At 39.3% G+C, this 19,882-nt stretch overlaps 1 protein-coding gene across 1 annotated transcript in view; it reads left to right on the top strand.

Moving 5' to 3' along the window:
- SMS (spermine synthase) overlaps window positions 1-19,882 on the top strand; it is a 43,574-nt gene that overhangs the window by 10,715 nt on the left and 12,977 nt on the right. The window contains exons 2-9 of the mRNA XM_063182465.1: window positions 2,762-2,882; window positions 10,239-10,332; window positions 11,081-11,145; window positions 13,730-13,905; window positions 15,746-15,902; window positions 16,823-16,910; window positions 17,879-17,993; window positions 18,450-18,529. Coding sequence (XP_063038535.1) covers window positions 2,762-2,882; window positions 10,239-10,332; window positions 11,081-11,145; window positions 13,730-13,905; window positions 15,746-15,902; window positions 16,823-16,910; window positions 17,879-17,993; window positions 18,450-18,529 — 896 coding nt within the window. The remainder of the gene's footprint in view (window positions 1-2,761; window positions 2,883-10,238; window positions 10,333-11,080; window positions 11,146-13,729; window positions 13,906-15,745; window positions 15,903-16,822; window positions 16,911-17,878; window positions 17,994-18,449; window positions 18,530-19,882) is intronic.

The raw sequence follows: 19,882 nt of genomic DNA, 5'->3' as shown, positions 1-19,882 counted from the left end.
ACTTCCTGATGCCTTCAAGCAACCACTTAAGGCCTCAAACATTTTATAAGGGGATCTCCAACTTGGGAGGATTAATTAGCCCTCCAAGGCAAATCTTGTGTGGTATAACCAAAAGGATACCTGGTGAAAGAGCATGTTGTTGTTTTAATTTCCTAAAGTTAATAGCATAATAGGGAGAGCTTAATCAAGCTTGTGCCTGGGTTCTCAGCAAAGAACTTTGTGGCTGAGTGATGAGCTGTATGCGAGGGGTTGATCTGTTCATGGAGCAGAAAAATACCAGTGATGATTTGTCCTGCAGTGCCTGCCAAGATGCACCTAGCAGGATTCCTTAAAGCTGTTGAAAACAGGCTAAATGTGTTATGAGTACTTCAGTCTTTCAGTCTGTTTGCCCTCTTGCTGCTGAGTCTTCCAGAAACTGCAGAAGTGAGGTGGTTTGGGGGTTGGTTGGACACTGGTTCAGTTTGAGTCTCATGTCATTTTACTCTTGGCCCTTGGAGGGTATGGCATGCATGAGTAAACAGGGTTTTTAATGTTTTTGTGGTGGTGGCTTAAGGAGTAAGTGGTGGAAGTAGGCATTTGTTGTGAAAAAGATGGAGAAGGTAAAGGAGTTGGGCAAGGAAACAGATGCTGCTGGGGAAGTGGGGACTGCATGTCTGAAGTGACAGAAATTCTTTGTGCATGTACTGGCATTGGAGGAGCAGCTCTTACCTTCTCCAGAAACGGCTGATGCCTGCCAGAAGCTGCAAGTTCAAAGTGAGCCTTGCAAAGTTCCCTTGCCAGTGCAAGGCAGAGATTAGAACCTGTTTAAGAACTGTGGCTCATAGTTATGGCCCCATTTATCTATTCTTTTGATGTCTGAAAAACATGTTGGTTTGATTGCTGGCCCACTTATTACTGCTGTAACCATGGCTACTGGGCAGACAGGCTGTGTACTCTGAGCCTTACTGCCTGTGCCCTGGTAGAACCTGACACTGGATAGGAGTCTAAAATCTTACTGCTACAGATGATGCATATTTTTGCAGAAAGGTAGGGGAAGGAAGAAGTTTCATGGTGGTAGTGTGCTGTGGTGTTTCATCAGAGGTGCTCCTGACTAAGAAGGAACCAGCAGTTAAATAATTCACTGTGGTCTAGCAGAATTTGGTTTTGTTGGTCCTGTCTGCCTTTAGCTTGCAACATGGAGTTGAGTGAGATTTAGAAGGTGAAAAATAAATCTATCTCAGAACATACATCAAGATCAGATAGAATGAGTAATAAGCAAAGCCTTCCAAAGTCTATTAAATATCCTTGGCTACTGGGGAATTGGCTTGCTCTTGGTTTTGCTTAAAGAAAAGTAAATGCTCTGTCAGTTACTTCAGTTTATCTGGTTGAAACATTCAGGGTTAGTTCAAGTCTGGGGTTTGTGGATGGGCAAACATAAGTTTCAAGCAATCATATTTTTAGCTTAGTCTGCTGTGGAGTTGGATAGAGATGATTGATTAAGGAACTTTGATTTATTTGGTATGGATCTTTTTTCAGTTCTTTATACCTAGTACAACTCCATTTTATCCTGGAACTATTGCTGATTATGTCTGCTGGCTACTTTTACTGGCTTCCAATGTAAATGCATTTTGGGAGCAGGGGTAAAACAAAATAAGTACCTTGGGAATAACCCTTTATGAAAGGCACAATGGGGAAGGTTGTCTGTGCTGGAGCGTGTGGTTGTAAGCTGTGTCTGCATACTAAGGTCCGTGATATCTCTGGTGGAGATACGAACTCGTGGTTACATTGTTGCCATTGCATGACCGCGGTGGCTCAGTTCTGTGTTTTGTGAAGTGGAGGTGATGCTACTTGCCTTCCAGGGACAGCCTGTAAATTAATGTTTTATTAGATCTCCTCAGTGACACTGGTGGGCTGTGTCTTTCCAGTTTTGTTCTTGTTCTGCCAAGTGCAGCTTTAGGAGCATCCTCCCCTAATTCACCTTGTCTACTCCAGAATAAATGGGCAAAGCTTGCAACTTGTTTTTGAGACACTTATTTGAAGAAACTAAAATTGTTCATTAAAGCCATGTTGTGGGTAACAAAACCCCACAAATCTGTATAGCAAACTTGACACTTCTGAATTTAGCGTATTCTGACTGAATAAATACCTTTGTGGACAAATTATCAGCTTGCTTTTGAAGGTAGTTGTACCAGAGTAATGTCAGTTATTTCCAAGTGAATTTTTTGTGCTCTTCTGAGAGTTTTTCCCCATAATATCATGAGAATTTCAACTGGGGACTTGCTCTGGCCTCGATGTTAGAAAAAAGGATGTTTGTGTAGGGCTAGGGTGGATAGGTTAATCTTCAATGCCTTTGTAGTTATCCAGTATTACAGCTTAACTTTTTTTGAGTCTTCTTGTCAGTCTTGTGGGGTTTTTTAGGATTGCTGTTTGTGTGTTAAATGATTTTAAAAGAAATTATGTGAGTAAAGACTTGCGTGGATTGTGATATAGTATATGATCAATAGTAGCTGTAATAAAAACACTCTGATTACATCCATGTGAATAACAATTTTTGCTCAGGTGTGAAAACTGATTTAAAGTTGTTTGGATACCCATGCACAGAGAAATATCTCTTGGTAGATGAGGATGGGCAGAAGAGAAGATACATGAAAGAGTGTTCAAATGGTACTTAAAAAAAATTAATCCAGGCTTCCAGGAGAAACTTTCCAGCCTGTAGAAAAAGGCAGAAGTAACTTGAGTTGAAAATCCTCACTGATTGTTTTTTTCTCTCTTAATCTTGCAGCTGATTGTAATGCCGTTCTTAAAGCTCTACAGCCCATTTTTCAGGAGCAGGGAATGACAGAAACAGTTCATAACTGGGAAGACCATGGTTATTTAGTAACCTACATCAAAAAAAATGGCAGGTGAGTGGATTTTTCTTTTGATTGTCTCTGCTGTCCTTCCTTTAAGTATTTATTTCTCCCTCTTGTAGTCTTGATAGGGCAGGCTATCCTTTCATCAGCCTTGTGGATGCAGTAGCTATGATAAAGCAGAATATTGTTTCTAATCTGGACTATGTCGTTTTGCAGTTTGGATATCAGAAGGTTGAACTGCTCAGTCTGATCTGTACCATAGAATGGTGCCTGGGTCTCAGCACTAGTCCTTCCAGATGCAGGAAAGCTCAAGTCAGTTCAATGTATTTGTAATTTTCTGACCATTAAATATGTCCAAACGTGTTGGTGTCTAACCTTGGCATGTGAACAATGACAGCTTTGTGTCTGTCTGTATTTACATGCTGTTCTATGCTTCAAATTCTCAAGCAGCTTCTGAGGTAATTAGCAGCATGATAAGGGTGATTGGTGTCATTAGTGACACAAAAGCTGAGTCTGCTGGGACAAACTGATAAGCAAACCTACATTCACTTTATTTCCAGATGCTGCTTCACAGTTAGTTGATTATGGTGTACATTAATCTGGTCTATTTATAAGTAACTACCGTGGTTTTATTGCACTAAATTTGTTTATCGTTATTCAGTTACTTGTTCTTGTCATAATTGTGGCAGCTGCTGCTTTAGGGTTGCCTGTTTTCTTTTTGCTGGTTGGATTTGTTATGTTTGGTGGTTTGTTCTGTTTGTTTGTTTAATTGGGATTTTTTGTGGGGGGTTTTTGGGACCCAAATTAAGGTAACAAGTAAGTGGATATGAGTAGTTCTATGTTTATCATTCTCAGTTGTGTTCTATGAAGTTTTTATTATATTTCAGTTAGCTTTTCAAATGTGGCACTGGCTTTTTCTGCTCAAAATTACTTGTTTTTTTATACTTGATATGTCTAGAAAAATCTGTTAGTTGTATCTTGCTTTTGTACAGCCTTGTTTATTTTGTCTTTAATTACATATGCTTTATGTTCTTCCTGAATTATTTGATCAACATTGCAGTTCTGGTAACCTTTTGTCTCTGAGTTGGTGAAAATATAGCAAAGTTGGTAATTTTTTTCCTCTGTAATAGTTGGTAAATATCCTTCCTCTCTATTGTTAAGCTTTCATGTAATTCTAAAAAGATAATATGAAGTTTCTACCAACTCTGAAGAATTAAAAGATATTACTTTAAAGTAAAAAGAAGTTAGAAGATTAAAAGGTTGGTTTTATTTGATTACATGGCTTCATGTTGCTTTTCTGCATTTCCTTGAGTGTTAGAGGTATGAGAGATGTGAATTCTCAAATTGGGTTTTCTCTTTGCAAATTCATCTGATCATTCTCCTTAAGATGATAGCCTCTTCTAAAGGAGCAGTTTCAGAGTTAAATTGCCTGTCTTTTGATGTGTTCCAGGAACTTCCTAAAAACCAGCGTTTTGTTGCATAACTTTTCCAGGACATAAATGAACTGGCATAAATGAACCTGGAAGCATCTCTGAGAAAGGCTCTTATAGAAACCTAAATTTTACAGTATCTGACTCAATTGCTCTTGTTACACTGTCAGCTGAACACATGCATAGGGGAACTTTCTGTGAGTTTTGGGACCTCAGCAATTTTGTTTCCTCTGCTTATACAACAAGCCTGAATACTTTTTTTTTTAAGGTAGCCCTAAACAATATATTTCTAGTGTAGTTTGTATTTGTTTGATGTAGTTTCAGTTAACTTAAACAAATGAGGTTGTAAACCCATAAAACCCAACAGACTGGACAGTTCAAAAACCTTGCAAAACAAACAGGTTTTACAAATTGTGAGAATGAACCGATGAACGTATGGATTTCAACTGACTAAATAATTAAAACAGACCTGCCTAGTTCTGTTTTAATACCAGCAAGTTTGTCTGCACTCTATCTTAGTGCCTTAAAATATCATACATTTTAATTAGCATAAAAATATTACCTGACACAACTATGAAGAAAGTAGCCAGGGCGTGCAGGCTTTTCCTCTTCTTGCCTTGCAAAACAGTGCGTTTGGCAAGGCAAGAAGAGGAAAAGCCTGCATGCCCTGGCTTCATTTCCAGCAGCAGCTTGCAGTAAAACTTGGAAAAAAGACTTGTGATGTAGGTATGTCACGAGCAGCTCTTGTAAGGATGACTGGCTACAACAAGTTCCCTAGAAGGAGAGATGGAGGGGGTGCTGTGAGTCAGGGTTTGTGAGCATGTGCACACAGATATGTTTTTAGCCAGCCAAAGGTGACTGAGCCATTGCAAGACAGATGTGCAGTTGATGTAACAAGCTGGGTACTAATCCCTGGGAAAAATATCTGAGATGAGATAGTAATGTGTTGCTAAACAGTGTCTGTACTCCAGAGTTTGCTGAGATAGCCCCCATAGCCTGCAGGGTGCCCTGTGCTGCACTCTGTGGAATTGTGGGCCCGGCTGTTGACAAAGCTGTCTCTGACAAAGCCACCAAGTGAACAGCTCCATGGAGGGCTGCACTGGTGGAATGAATTGGAGCTGATTTGGGGATTAAGACCTGCTTTCCTGTTGTCATTACCAAAGCAACAGATCCCTGTTCTCTTTTGTCCAAAGCTAAGCAAGCAAAAGTCGTATGTGGCAGCTCTACCTGGTCCATTTACTTTGTGATTTGTTCTGACAAAAAACCTAATTGAGGGAGGTTCAGCTGAAGATATTTACTAATGGGGTTGTCAACACAAGGTCTGGAGTGGGGCAGGGAATGGCTCACTTGAGCCACTCAAGTTCTCTGAAGTGGTGGGAATGGATTCATTCCTCTGTGCTTTGCCAGCCCCCTTGCCCAGACACTGCTTGGGGAGCTGTAGCATGTGCCAGAGTGGAGCTGTCTCTTGAGTTTTGAGTCTCAAACAGTCTTGTTTTTCTGAGCTCTGTGTTTTTAGATTTCTCTAGAGTGGTTTGTAGGGTCACATTAAGCTGCATGCTTTTACAGCAATGTCACTATCTTGGACTAAACAGTTAAAAGTTAGGTTTAAAACATGTGAAATTTTTATCTTATTTATTGTATATGTGACTTTGTACAGTCATACTGCCTAGTATATTCTACAGATTGAGAAGTGTTGTTACATCTAAGTTAAGGAGAAAAATCAGTGAAGCTAATATTTAGAAACTGCTGTCTTCTGAACTAATACTTTGTTTTAATCTCATTACTGCTTGTGAGCAACTCTCCTTTTATCATCCTGCATAGAGCTGTCAGAGTTTTTCCTTGTAAATCTGTGCTCCATCTTTTGTCATGCTCCACCTTGAAGTTCCTAAAAAACCCCCAAAACCTGAAACTTGAGTCATTGTTTATACAGTAGAAGAGTGTCTTTTAGAAAAGCTTTGACCTCCTTTATAGCACACATCCATTTTTAACTTTGGTGTCTGAATTCTTGCTTAGAGAAGTATAACCCTACTGCACTTGGCTTCACTGTTCACAGCAGTGCAAGCTTTACCCAATTAAATTTGGTTTCTGTGTCACAGAGATGCTGAATGTTAACACTGTGAAGGGGGAGGGGAGCGTGCTTACTTTTTTTCTTTGTTAGTCTTTTGCTAACCACTCTGTATGCTAGACAGCATATTTTAAAGGAGCAGGATGAACATTCTTCAGCTCTTTGTTTCTGGCTAAAATGTTGTAGTTGCCTATGGAGTGACCCAGAGTGTAAAAATGGGCTGAAGAATAGGAAGCAGTTGGTAGCAAGCAGCAACAGCTTTTATTGGTTTAATTTTCTTATTCTGTAAAAACAGAACTGGACTAATGGCATAATGAAGAAATGTGATTGCCTAGCTCCTTAAGGTCCCTCAAGTACTTTGTAATTAATGTGAAGAACTTTAAAAAAGTGTGTTTTAGTAAAACAGTATCATGCCAGTTTGAAAAATTTTACATTTTCCTGGTATAAGCAAATTTTTATTTCCTCTCTCATTGAGTAGTTTGACAGGTGATGCTTTTAGCGGCAAGCTGTTTTTTAAATTAAAAATTAGCTTGCCACTAAAAACTTGAACTATTCTCTTTTTGTAGTGATTCAAAGTTAGTCAGCAGATAAAAGCTTTGATGGGTTTGTAGGTACCTGTCTTTCTATCCAGCTTTTTTCTCTGGATGTGGTGGTTTGGGAAATCCTTTCGTGGGTATGTGGGATTGCAATGTTCCATTGTTCTCTGCCATACAATTAACTAAGGTAGGGTAGTACATTTTGGGTTAGAATGATTTGATCTTTGCTTCCTAGTTCTGTTTCAAGCAGTTACTTTTTGATTTGTGCAGTTTGGAATTATTTGTTGACATCTGATGCGTTCTGATGTTCAGGTGCTGAGATGCAGCACTCAGTAGAATTGTGTCTGTAGCTGACACCTGTGCATACCAGCACAGAAAGCTTGAGCACTGCCTTGGAGGCTGTGACAGATATACAGGTGCAGCAGCAAGTGAAGTGTTCTTACAGTGGGGGCTGCTTTTCAGGTGCAGATTTCCTTGCCAGATGGAAAGGAAGAGGATACCTCCTCACTGAGCTTTTTTTTCCCCTTGCTACTATTATGAAATTACATGCAAGCACACATCACAAGTGTGGCAGGTGGCTTTTTTTTTTAAACATGTATTATATTTTTCAGAAAGATGAGACAGTAGGGGCTAATTTTGAAGCAAACTTTATTTTTCCGCTATTGGATTCTAAACTAATCTTTCCTGTATATTTATATATAGAAAATGGAAACTATTCTCATTGTTTTAAAGAACCCTCTCCCACATGTTAAAAGAGCAGCTACTGATAAAAACCTGTGCTCATATATGTTCTGCCAAGCAGAAAAATGTAAAGTGACAAAAGCCAGCCTACCTTTGCTGTCTGCTGACTGAAGCTGGTAACTTCTTGTGAGTTCAGCTTTGGCCTACCACTACTGCATTAATGCTACTTAATACTGACTGTTCATATTTGAGTCTGTTGGCTGTGTGCTTAAATCTTTACAGGCATTTTAGCTTATTTTCGGTGTCTCTTTTCATCCAGATAACTCATAGCCAAGGTATAACCAACCTGTACCTGTATTATTGTTGAGAATTTTGAATTTCATTCAAGTTTTTTTACCATAAAATAGCTCAGAATATCAGCCAGAAACTTGGAACTTGGAGTTTAGTCCCATTACACAGCCTGCTGCCTGCCTTTCACCTCATCCCCCTTGCCCCAGGTGTCAGGACCCTTCTCTTCTGCTAGAGGTGACAATTGGATGAAATGGATGGTTCTGCAGGCTGTTGTCTCTGTATTCTAATGCTGTCATACCACTTACAAATCTGTGAAGTTGTGTGGCTGTACTTTCAGAGCAGCTCTGCTCTCTGCCTCTCACCTCCCACCTCAAAGCAGGGGCAGGAATATCCCCTGCTGAGGCTCTCATGGAGTCACAGGGGAAGTGAAGATGTCAGCTGTCAAATCTTATGACAGCTGTGTGATTCTTGTAGGAAATTAATTTAAAAGAGAGCTTGAGTTATGGACAGTCAATCTGTTGCTCATTTGTGCCAACAGCATCTCCTGGAATATGGAAATAAGCTGATAAAAAGTTTTTCTAACAGCAAAAATATTTGACACCATACCAGTTTTCAGGGAATCAGAGCTGTCTTATGAAGTGCATATACATTTTTCTGTCTGTACTGCCACAGCTCTGAGGGCATATGGACTTAACCCTTTTCAGTATGAATGGTCATATCCAAAACCTGCTGGAGTGGCCAGTACTTCCATCTTCAAAGTTCTGCTCTTTTGTCCTTCTCTCCTTTAAAAAACCCCAAACCCTCATGCAAACAGAATCCTGGTAGGCTTTTGTGTTTCCTCACCAAAACCCTGTGTCAGAGGACACCTAGTGGGGAAGCTCTGGGATGGAGGGAGGGAGGGAGGGCTGCTCCCCGGTGGTGACAGTCTGTGTGCTCTGGGTGTGCATGTGTGTAGTAAATGGAAATGCCTCTTCTTCTGGGGACAGGACCTGTCTGCAGTGTCTTGAGAAAGACTCAGACTGCCCGGACCCATCCTCTGAAGAGAACTGGGTGACAGTAGTAACAATGAGAGCTGCAGATCACTGCTGTTCCAAAGCCAGCAAGGTGTTTTTATTCTTGAGTTGCTTCAGTCAGTTTCATAATTTGATTGTTTTACAGTTAGCAGAAGTTATCTTCAGACAACACACAATATTCAGGGTTTTATCTCTGACTGCAGCTGAGGGCTGACAGTCCCAGCACCATGGGGAAGGTGGTGTTCCTGTTGAGGCTGACAGTTTGCAAAAGGGGCTCTGGAAGAGACAGAAAAGGTGGGAGTGGTGGGGAGATGAAAGTTCACATAAACTTTGTCATAACAAGAGTTGGTTTGTGTTTTCCTTTGGGGCTGAGTGGGGTGATAAGAGGAGGCGGGCAGAGAATGATACAGCTTTATCTGAGGTTTCTGTGTTGTACTAGTGCATTTCTATCCCTGAACACCCTTTCTTTGTTCAGCCATTCCTGTTCTCATCCCCTCTTCTGCTTTTTTTTTTCCGGTGTATGTTTTTCTCCTCCGCTTCCTTTGTAGCCTTTCTGTTTCTTTTTGTCTTCTCCCTAGAATAGGAAGGATATTGCCTCTGCTACAATGTTTCATTGTGTCTTCCCCCACTGCCCTTAGTTCTTGTTATCCTCATTGCAAGTTCTTGGAGATCCACTATTTCTTCACCTACTGTACTTAGCCTGGCAAGGCCTTGCTCTTTGGTCTTTAAATGTTTCTGTAGTAAATATACAGTAGGAGTTTTGTTGACTTTGCATGTGTATTCATCAATGAGAGTTTGCTGTGCAATTTCTTTGCCAGTCAGAGCTGTGGTTTGCTCCAGGATGCTTATTGTTTTTCACTTACAGATTTTTATTCAGCTTTGAATGTGATCAGTGTCTCTGAATTGTAACTATAAAAAAAATTGAAAAAACAACCGACCAAAAAAATGAAACTACCAGTCCCAACCACCCTGCCTGCAAAACAAAACAGAGACACACCCCTAGAAGTGAAGAGGAAAATATAGAGGAAGGAAAGTGTCCAGATGTTTTCTTAAGGATTGTTTTCAATTAAAAAGCCTAAACCAACCTACCTGTTCCAGCAGGCCTGTAGACTAGCAAGCAGTGCATTCTCATTGTACCATTGTTGTTGTGGCTTAAACACTCTGTTTCACTGCCTTGCTTCCTACTGATTTTATTAGTTGTTTAGTGATAGGCAAGTTCTTGCAACTTTTTCTCTTTGTGACTTGAAGAGGAAGACTCGAGCTGGCACTGCCAACAGTTACAGATGCTGGGGAAAAATACACTCATTCTGAACTTTATACAACTTGCTTTAGATTTTCTTTTCATACTCTGATTTTTGATAATAAATTTGTCATTACTATCTGTGTTGTAGTTTTGCCAATTTGAGAATTCACCCTCATGGACTGGTGTTGGTGGATCTGCAGAGTTACAATGATGACATGAAAGGAAGAGAAGAAGTTGATCAGGTATGAATGTTGCTTACCTTACTAGGACTACCTAACTGTATGGGGACCCCCTTTTTAGTCAGGCTTATCAAAGTCTATAGTGGTAAAATATTAGAAATATTGAAGTCAGTTCAAACCTGGGTGCTCACAAATGAGGAGCAGTAGCACCTGTTGAAGTTGTGCACACATGAGTGCATGAATGCACACACTCCTCTGCAGGTACTGGGCCTTGTTTTTTGTAATATTTGTGAAAATTCAGCAGCCTTGGTTAGGGCTTGGGTCTCTTCAGCTACCCAGGTCAGTGAGGGAGGACATGAGATGCTCAGTCTGCAGCCTGGTGCATTAGTGTGAGACTCCTTTGTACTCTCTGTTCTGAGAGGTAGGAAGTCTCCATACTCAATCTTTTGCACCATGAAGAAAAACAACTTCATCTTCCCTGGCATGAAGGCACTAGACATTGAATATTGCAGGGGAAGAGCCCACTGCTGTAGCAAGAATGGAACTTTGAAGGGTTCTCATGTTCCCTCTTTGGATATGTTGTCCTGGAGAACAGCTAACTAGCAGTGATCACAGCTGCTGAAATGTGCACATTCTTGCTAGTAACAAGGCTGAGGAGGCCAGCTAGTTACTCTTGGGCTTCTAATGTTACATTTCAAAGCTTTCTCATAGCAGGTGCTGCTTTATTGACCTCCTGGTAGCTAATTTAACAGATATTTTGCATTAAGTGCTGATTTACAAATTCCTACCTCTTGTTTCCTATTTTTTGCAGCTTCTAAACAAAGTGGAAGAAAGAATGAAAGAGTTGATTCATGGTAACATAAAAAGGGTGAAACGGTAAGTTTGTACCTCTACTTCTGTATGTGGCTTGTCTGCATAGTTACTAAAGATAATAAGCAAGTTAGGCTTTGCTGTAATGCAGTGAATAGCCTGGAGTGTGAAGATATGGATGGGAATTTTTAGTTTCTTGCAAGGATTGCATGAAATAGAGAAAAATGCAGTGTGGAAGCAGGGGCAGACTGCTCTGAAAGAGCCGGGGTGGGAATAGGCCATGGCATAAACAGTACCCTGTGGGCCACATGCCAGAGCTCATGGAGAAGGTGAGCTGGTGATGGTGACCAGAGCTCATGGAGAAGGTGAGCTGGTGATGGTGACCAGAGCTCATGGAGAAGGTGAGCTGGTAAAGGTGACCAGGATCAGACCCAGCCCTGTGGTTGCAGGCTGGGCTGTAGTACTGAGGCAACTCTGAGCACGAGCTGGGTGTCAGGGCTTAGCAAAAGACTTGGGCAGGTGGGGATGGAGCTGCAGTGCAGCTCTGGCACAGGGACCAGGGGTGAGGATTAGAGCTAAAATGCAGCTCAAGCCCACAGAGACTTTGCCCTGACAAGGTTTCCTGCAGCCCTTTCCCACATCTCTGCCTCTGCTGTGCCTCGTGGTGCTTGCTTGTGGGTATGTGTGGTTTAGGGACCTGCCAAGAAGGTAGCTATGTTTTGTAGCAAATTTTTATAATTAAACTTAAGGATGGAGACTTTGCAAGCCCTTTGTCAGTTAATATTTAAATTCAAGGCTATATCTTAAAATTTAAGGACTCAAATTGCAGCTTGTGGCCTGGTGCTGAAATAACTTTCATACTGGATGTGGCTTGTTATCTTCGGGGTGACTGTTTGGCAGTGACGGATACCTTGAGGCCAGGGAGCATTTACTCTAGGCATGCACATGGTAGAAAGTGCAGCAGGTGCTTGAAGGAACATAAAAGTGAAAATGGGTCAAGAAAAATAAAAGCAAGTGTGAAATCAACAAGGCTCAGTAAAGCCAAGGAGCAAACTACAAAAAATAGGAAAATGGTTAAGCAGTACTATGGCAGAAAGTAGATCTGAAAGTTATGAAGAGAGTAGAAGCAAAATGGTAGCAATTTGATAAGTGGTATTATACTTTTGCATATTATTTCTGTTTTACAGTTGTATGTAAAACAGAGTAATTATCTTGTTCCTTCAGCCTGGTAAAGCCTCGCAAAAGGTGCACAGTGTATGAACATAGATGATCTTGTATCTGTGCTTATGGAGGAGAAGCTTTCTGAGGTTGTTTTGATGCTGAAATGATAAAGGGAGTTTGTTGAATCCCTTTGATAGGTATTTCTTAAAAAACAGGTTAGGGCAATGTCTGCCTGGAGTGATCTAGATCTTTTGCTTACCTTAGTATGGGAAAGTGAACCTCCTAGAACAGTCCATCTGGCATGGATCTTGTCACATGCTCATCAATGTATTTTTTTTTTTTGCTTGTTTTTGGTTTGTGGGGTTTTGTATGGGTTTTCTTTGGGTTCTTTTTAATTTATTTTGCATTGTTTTTGTTTTGGTGCCACCTGCACCCGTGCAGGTGCAGTAGGATGAAAGTAGCTGGAGAGGTTTCTCACGCCTTTTTGTTGTAAGGCAGGGTTGCCCTTGCTCCCGCCCTGTGCCGCCATCTGGCGGCTCGCTGCGGGTAGGAAGCGTTTCTGGAACGTTGATTGGGAATCCCTGGGGAATTTAGAAGAAGCCTGTTGGATCTGATCTTCTGCTGCAATCTCCTGGAAAAAACCCTTTAATTCTGTGAAGTGCGTGTGGGAGATGTGATGAACTCTGTGCCTGCACGTTTTGCCTAAATGCAATCTCTGGTTGTTTGCTGTCATTTCAAAGATAGTTTGTCTTCACAGGTGAAATGCTGGTTTCAACCAAGGTACATCTCTATGGAATTTTAAGAAATCCTAATACCCACAAACAACATACCCAAAACAGTCCTAGCAGACACTTGAACCACTTTTAAAAAGTAATGCAGACTATGAAGTGATATCAAGGATTGTGGTTATGTACTGCAGGCTGACCCAGCTCAGTTTGAAACGCTGTCATAGTTCTCTTTTTGTTTCTTTATATGTTAAAATGTGTCTCAGTATAGCTTCAGAATGAGATCTACTTAATCTCAGAGAAATGTCATTCTTAACTGAATGAAGATGGGAATAGGTTTTGTCATGTTTTTTTGCCTGCATTCTGTTTTTGTATTGTATTCATTTCTAGTCATGAGCTGGTTCTTCTACAGAGGCTCGTTTATGATGAAAATTCCATCTCTTAGAGAGAAATTCACAAGTACATTGTAGAAGTTGTACATAAAGAAGAACCATGTAAACTACCTGTCCATTAGCAAGTTATATATATTTAACATACAGCTGGTAGATTTTATATCTGTTAAGTGTTAAGTTAACACTTAATGTGGTAAGTTTTCTTAGAAGCCTCTCACGAATATTATTGTGGTGAATCCACAGTATGTTTGAAGTGGATTTAAAAAAAAAATCCAAATTTTTGTAATCATCTTTCAATCATCTTTTTGTAATCATCTTCATGTTTTTGTAATCATCTTTCAATGAAAGTAAAAATCTTTCATTTTTTTTCAGGTTGCCAGCCATTTTGAGAGGAGGTGTTATTGATAGATACTGGCCCACAGCTGATGGGCGCCTGGTGGAGTATGACATAGATGAAGTTGTTTATGATGAAGATTCACCTTTTCAGAATATTAAAATTCTGCATTCAAAACAGTTTGGGAATATTCTTATTCTCAGTGGGGATGTTAGTAAGTATCATCTCATTTAAGGATCTCTGGTATGAAAATGTCAAAAGTGGTGTTTTCTATCCTGCTATGGCAGTTTTAATGGATGTCTAAAGGTAATGGTTCAGATGCTGGAAACTGTTTGTGTATGTACACATATATCTGTTCCTGTATATTCAGGATGTTAATCAGGCTGACCAGAGTAAAATCTAGAGTTAAAAAAAAAAACAAAACAAAAAAAAAAAAAACAAAAAAAAAAAAAACAAAAAAAAAAAAAAAAAAACAAAAAAAAAAAAAAACAAAAAAAAAAACCAAAACATTTTTCCTGAGTTAGTATCTTTGCTGCAGAAAGTGGCCTGGGAGAGCAGAAGATGGTGTTCTATAGCAGAGCTTGCTCTCCATTCTTTTATATGAACTTTTCTGTTTGTTGCCAGTCCAACTTCTAAGAGCTTCTCTTTGGCAAACAAGCTACTTTATCAGTCTTCAAAACACAGTGGAGTTCTAAAGAAATATGAAGTGACCTGGCACGTGTGTGTATAGTCTTGCTGCTCCCTTGATTCTCTAAGGGAGTTTCCTACTTGGTGAGGTATAGGACAGCTGTATCTCAAACCATTTAGCTGCTTTATTGGTGAACAAATAATAGAACTTGAACTCATAAGTTAATCAAAATAGTGACCCAACCTTTATGTTGGGGTTTTTATATGTGGTACTTCATGCGTGCTGACCTTTGTATTTTTGAAAGTGGACTTAGGAAAGGTGGACTGCTGTTCATTAAAGCTGGAGACTGCTGGAAAATCTAGGCAACAAAAGGACTATGCTTTGTAAAATCTCTTAGTTCTTATGTTGAAAAGGACTGACTCTGGTAAATGAAGAATGTTGCTGTCCAGGTATAGAATACCTATTTTCACTCTAATGGCAGAGTAATTAAGAAATTGAAATGCAGCTTTTTGAAATCATTGGAAGTACCTCTAACAATTCAATTAGCTTTCTGCAACTGTCAAGAGGGCTTCTGTGCAGATGGCAGCTGAAAAGCACTGTTATTGAATTCATTAACAAGGTATTTTCTAGTCCAGATAGAATTGTATTAGAAATCATCAAATTGGATATTCAGTTATTCTAGCCAGAAGTTTTTATAGAGTTTAATATGGAGATGAGGTTTTGCTTGAACATTATGACAATGTGCCTTGTAGGAGGGGAAGTATGCCATTATTTATTTCCCTTCCAGGGGATTTTGAAATAATGCTTTGTCTCATTTTGTTGTTGTGCACTCATAAGTGAGGTGGTGACTGCCAGGCAGAGTGACAGGATATGCCACAATGTGCTGCTGCACAAAGCTTGGCCCTGCTGGTGTGGATCTTGGCCCTTGTTGCTGCAGCTTGGGAGTGTTACTGCCTGCTTTGAAGCCAATGCTGGCAGCAGACAAGCTGCAGGGCCCTTCAGCACCTGAGTGTTGATGGTCATGTTTGTTTCTGTACAGGGATCCACTGGTGTGCGTCTAGGTTGCTCTTTTTAGCTGGGGTCCACAATGCATTTTCAGAAATTTCCAGATCTATCTCTTGCAGAATGAGCCTGAGATAAAAACCCACTGAGGTATGAAGTGAGCAGCAAGTTACAAAGACTGATGGTTTTGCTCTGCTACTTTTTCTCTTGGCACACACACAGTACTTCTCAATGCTGAGGTGGCCATTGTTGGGCTCATGGGGAGAACTGGAGAAATCCTCTGTGGGATTCTGATTACTTGGACTGTTGTTTCTGTAGATGTTCTTGCTTTGGTCTGTATTGTATCACCTCTGGATTAATACCAGTTAATGAGAACAACTAAAGATTTAATATCACTGTCCAATTCTTTCTTCCTTCCATTCAGATCTGGCAGAGAGTGACCTGGCATATACTCAAGCCATAATGGGCAGTGGAAAGGAAGATTACACTGGGAAAGAAGTGCTGATCCTAGGAGGTGGTGATGGAGGTATACTCTATGAGATAGTCAAACTGAAGCCAAAGATGGTTACTATGGTAGAGATATCCTTTGACAAATGGTCCCTCATTCATATCAACTTGAGCTTTCTGCTGATACCTTAACACTGAGCATAGTTACCTGCCAGGTTACCTGATTTGGATGAGGAGATAGATTTCACTTCAGACCCTTTTTGTCAACTTAGAGAGAGCCAGTGACTACACATTTGTGCATCATTGTGCAACACCTGCTTTCAGGTTCCAAATCCATACCATAACTCTCAGTAGTAGTTTGCATAAGGCTGGAAAGGAATGCCTTTGCCATCAGACTGATGCTTCCTCTAATAACAGAAGACAGGTCTGTCAAGTTTGGGCTCACTTCTGCCTTCTTGAGTTTGCCTGTTTTCCTAAAGAAAGCTATAAAAAAATAATGCCTAGAAGCAAAAAAACTTAATCAATAGAAGTGTCAGGACTTGATGAACTGTATTGATGAATTGACCAACCCTGTTCTAAAAACACCAATACAAATCAAGTTTTCAACATTCTGTAATTGGTATAGTTTGTAACATGAACCATTGTTAGCCATATGAGATCTATTTGCTGAGACTAAAAATAATTGTTAGAAAATGTAGGTTAAAATGTTAACCTAGGTTAACTTTATGAAGTTTTTGGTAGTCTTACAATTCACATTTCAGGCTTTCATAGTAATGATAACCTAAGCTATCAAAAATACTGGTTAAAACTAAAAAGAAGCACTTTGTGATCATCTGATTTCTGCAGTATAGATTTGTGTATGTACCAGTACACAGTCTGTGTACCAGTACAAAATCTATGTACTGGTAACTAAGGTTGATTATTGCAGGATATATACCAACAGACACATCTAATTATTTCTTTGTGAATGCCTCTTTGTGAACTTGTTTCTGAAGAGGTAGAAACTCTTACCTCTATTTCTGGAATTTATGATGCCTTGACAAACTTCAAACATTGACCAAATGGTGATTGACGGGTGTAAAAAACACATGCGGAAAACGTGCGGAGATGTCTTAGACAATCTGAAAGGAGATTGCTACCAGGTAATGTTCTGTTCTTCTTTCATTACAACTCATATTTCAAATACACATAAACCTAGTCTGGAAGGACTGCTATGGCAAAGTTTTGGGGGCAAGTCTGCTGATTTAAGTTTGAGAAGCTTTTTTTCCTTTTGTATGACACTTGCATATTTTAATAACTGGAGTTTATGTTGGAAGTATTTTAATTCTGCTTTAAGTCTTCAAAAATGAATTGCATATGTAGCTTTTAAGGAATATGAAATAGGAGAATGTTTGCTATAACTTGGAAATAAAGAAGAGATAGCAGTAGAACGTTGTGTTTAACATCATTGCTTAAACAGTTAAAAAGAGAGAAGAATGCATTTCTTAGCTGTTCTGTACTGATGAAAATAGCTGAATTTGTAATACACATTTAAGAATTATTTTTAATTTGCAGGCAAAATCCCTTAGTATTACACTGCTATTATATTAAGATAAAAACCCCAATAGATGTCATGCATCCCTGCAGCTGAGTTCTTTGTGCTGCATCTGACAGCACTTACAAATGAGCCCAGGTGTAATCTGACATGTTTTTGTTTTCATTACTGGCCCTTAGATGTTGTCACAGCTATTAACTTACGGGAGTTAGCTAATAAAAACACACTAAAAAAATAACAGAAGTCACATGCTATTCCATGGAAGTCAGTCGCCCTTCATACAAATATCTTAACTCACATGTAGGAACCTGGTGACTGTTGTCTGCATTTGGTAGAAAGAGCAGTGGTCACAGATCTAGGAACTTCAGTCCTGGAATGCCTCTGTTTTCATTGCCATACTTACTAAAAAGTTCCTCCTGTCTATATGATGTAAAAAGTTGAAAGTGGAGCCTAGAATTCAACATGTATTTAATTTTGTAATTTTTTCTTCCTAATTTCTGTGAATCCACATTTGTTCCTTTTACCTGGTCATTTTAGGATATTTTTAGGACTAGCAACAATAATTCATTCTTCCAGGTTCTTATTGAAGACTGTATTCCTGTACTGAAGAGGTATGCCAAAGAAGGAAGAATGTTTGATTATGTAATTAATGATCTGACAGCTGTTCCAATCTCCACATCTCCAGAGGAAGGTAAGTCTTCTAATTTATTTGCTTCTGAGAATTTTCACATTTCTGTCCTTCTGCTGCATAAGTCTGCTGCATAAATGCTTTTATTTTTTTCAACTTAAATAGCAGATCTGAGAAAAAAAGACAGCTTTTTTTTTGAATATTAGAAAAGACTAGCAAGTGCCTAGCACTCTTTTCCGTCTCTTATTCCAGAATAATATGAACTCATGTAGCTCTTGAGAAGTATTTGCAGTTCGTACTCCAGTGAATTTTCCTCACTGCATAATTTATTGAAAACTTCAGGAGAATTCCTATGAAGAAAAACAATACTCCTGCCATCATTGCCATTGTGTATGGTTTGCATTTGTTTTTTTTTAATCCAGACTTTATTTTTTTTTAAACTTTCCAAGTCTTGAATATGTAATAAGTAAACAAGCCAATAATGTGCTGTTCTGTTTTTCAATCATTGCCCATATGCAGATTCCACATGGGAATTTCTACGGTTGATTCTTGACCTCTCAATGAAAGTCCTGAAGCAAGATGGAAAATACTTCACACAGGTATGATACTTGGCTGTAATAAAGTACTGCTTTATATCTATTGCAATTTGCATATTTTCATTTAAAAAAAGATAAAACTAACTAAAAATCTACTTCAAGCTGTTTTTCTCTCTTTAATGACCTATCAGACATTTTTCCTGAAAGTTAGGATTTGCTAACTGACTTGTCTTTTTTCATTATTTCAGCTGAATGTATAGTGCTTTTGTCTGGAGTTCAGTAGCATAATTTTAAGACTCAGAAAGGCACACTGCAGAATATTGCAGCTAAACAGTTCTGGAAAAGCAGAACAGATGTACTTAATAAAGAGATACATGGTTTTTAAGCTAATTGTAGAGTGTAAAACACAGAAATTTGTCATTCATTAAAGTGTGAGAGTGACATAGGTGCGGTGGGATGAGAAAATTGTTATAGTCATCTCATATGTAACAGAATTGTGGTATAGCTTTCAGCAGATAATACTTCAGGTAATCCTGAATTTGAAATGCCACAAAGTTGTGTGCAATTGTATAAGAATGTGACAGGAGCCAGCAGATGGTTCAGTGAAGTCTCAGTCTCTGAAGTTGTATTTCTTTTGTCATGCTCATAAACTAGTATTCTGATCTGTGGAGAATCTAAGTTCTGTATTTTAGAACAATATCCTTAAGCTCTGAAGTATATAGAAATTGGTTTACTGTAAAATTGTGCAGGTTTATAAAGAAAAGGAAAACATGGGGGGATGAGGTTTCTGGCAATTCTAGTATGCTGCTCTGTTTTAAAATGCTGTGGTTGTATGGGCAAGAGAAATTATCTTGTGATTGAAACAAAAAATATTATTAATGTGGTTTTTCCACACTTTAAATTTAAACAGCATTGCTGTCCTGTTGATTGTGAAAATATTTGTGGCAGATTTTGCTATCAAAAGGACACTAAATGTTTAGAAAACAGAGCAAGTTGTTGTCTTACAGTTGCTGTCCTTATAGCATACACAGTGATACTAGCTCACCTTGTTGGAATGTAGGTAAATGTATATCAGGGAACAGGTTTTGTTGGACTTTACAGAAGGACTCTTAAAAAGAAGCTTGTGCTGAAAGCTGAAATGATGGCTGTGCTGCAGCCAGAGGGCAGGGGGTTGTTCTGTGTCAGCTGGAACCAGCAGCCCCTTCTGCTTCATTTGTCCTTATGGGAGGAGATAAGTCAGCTCTCCAGCAAGTGATTGCACAGAAAGAAGGAAAGGACTGCAATCCTGAACCAGCCCTGGTGGGTTTTAGCTGTTGTGAAATGATGCAGTGTTATATTTTGTGATCCCAAAGCAACAAGGTGGTACATGGCAGGTTGGGAAAGAAACAATATTAAAATTGATGTGGCTTAAAATTG

This window comes from Melospiza melodia, chromosome 2 (genome assembly GCF_035770615.1).
Source record: "Melospiza melodia melodia isolate bMelMel2 chromosome 2, bMelMel2.pri, whole genome shotgun sequence".
NCBI lineage: Eukaryota > Metazoa > Chordata > Aves > Passeriformes > Passerellidae > Melospiza > Melospiza melodia.
This window is presented reverse-complemented; position numbering and strand designations above follow the sequence as displayed.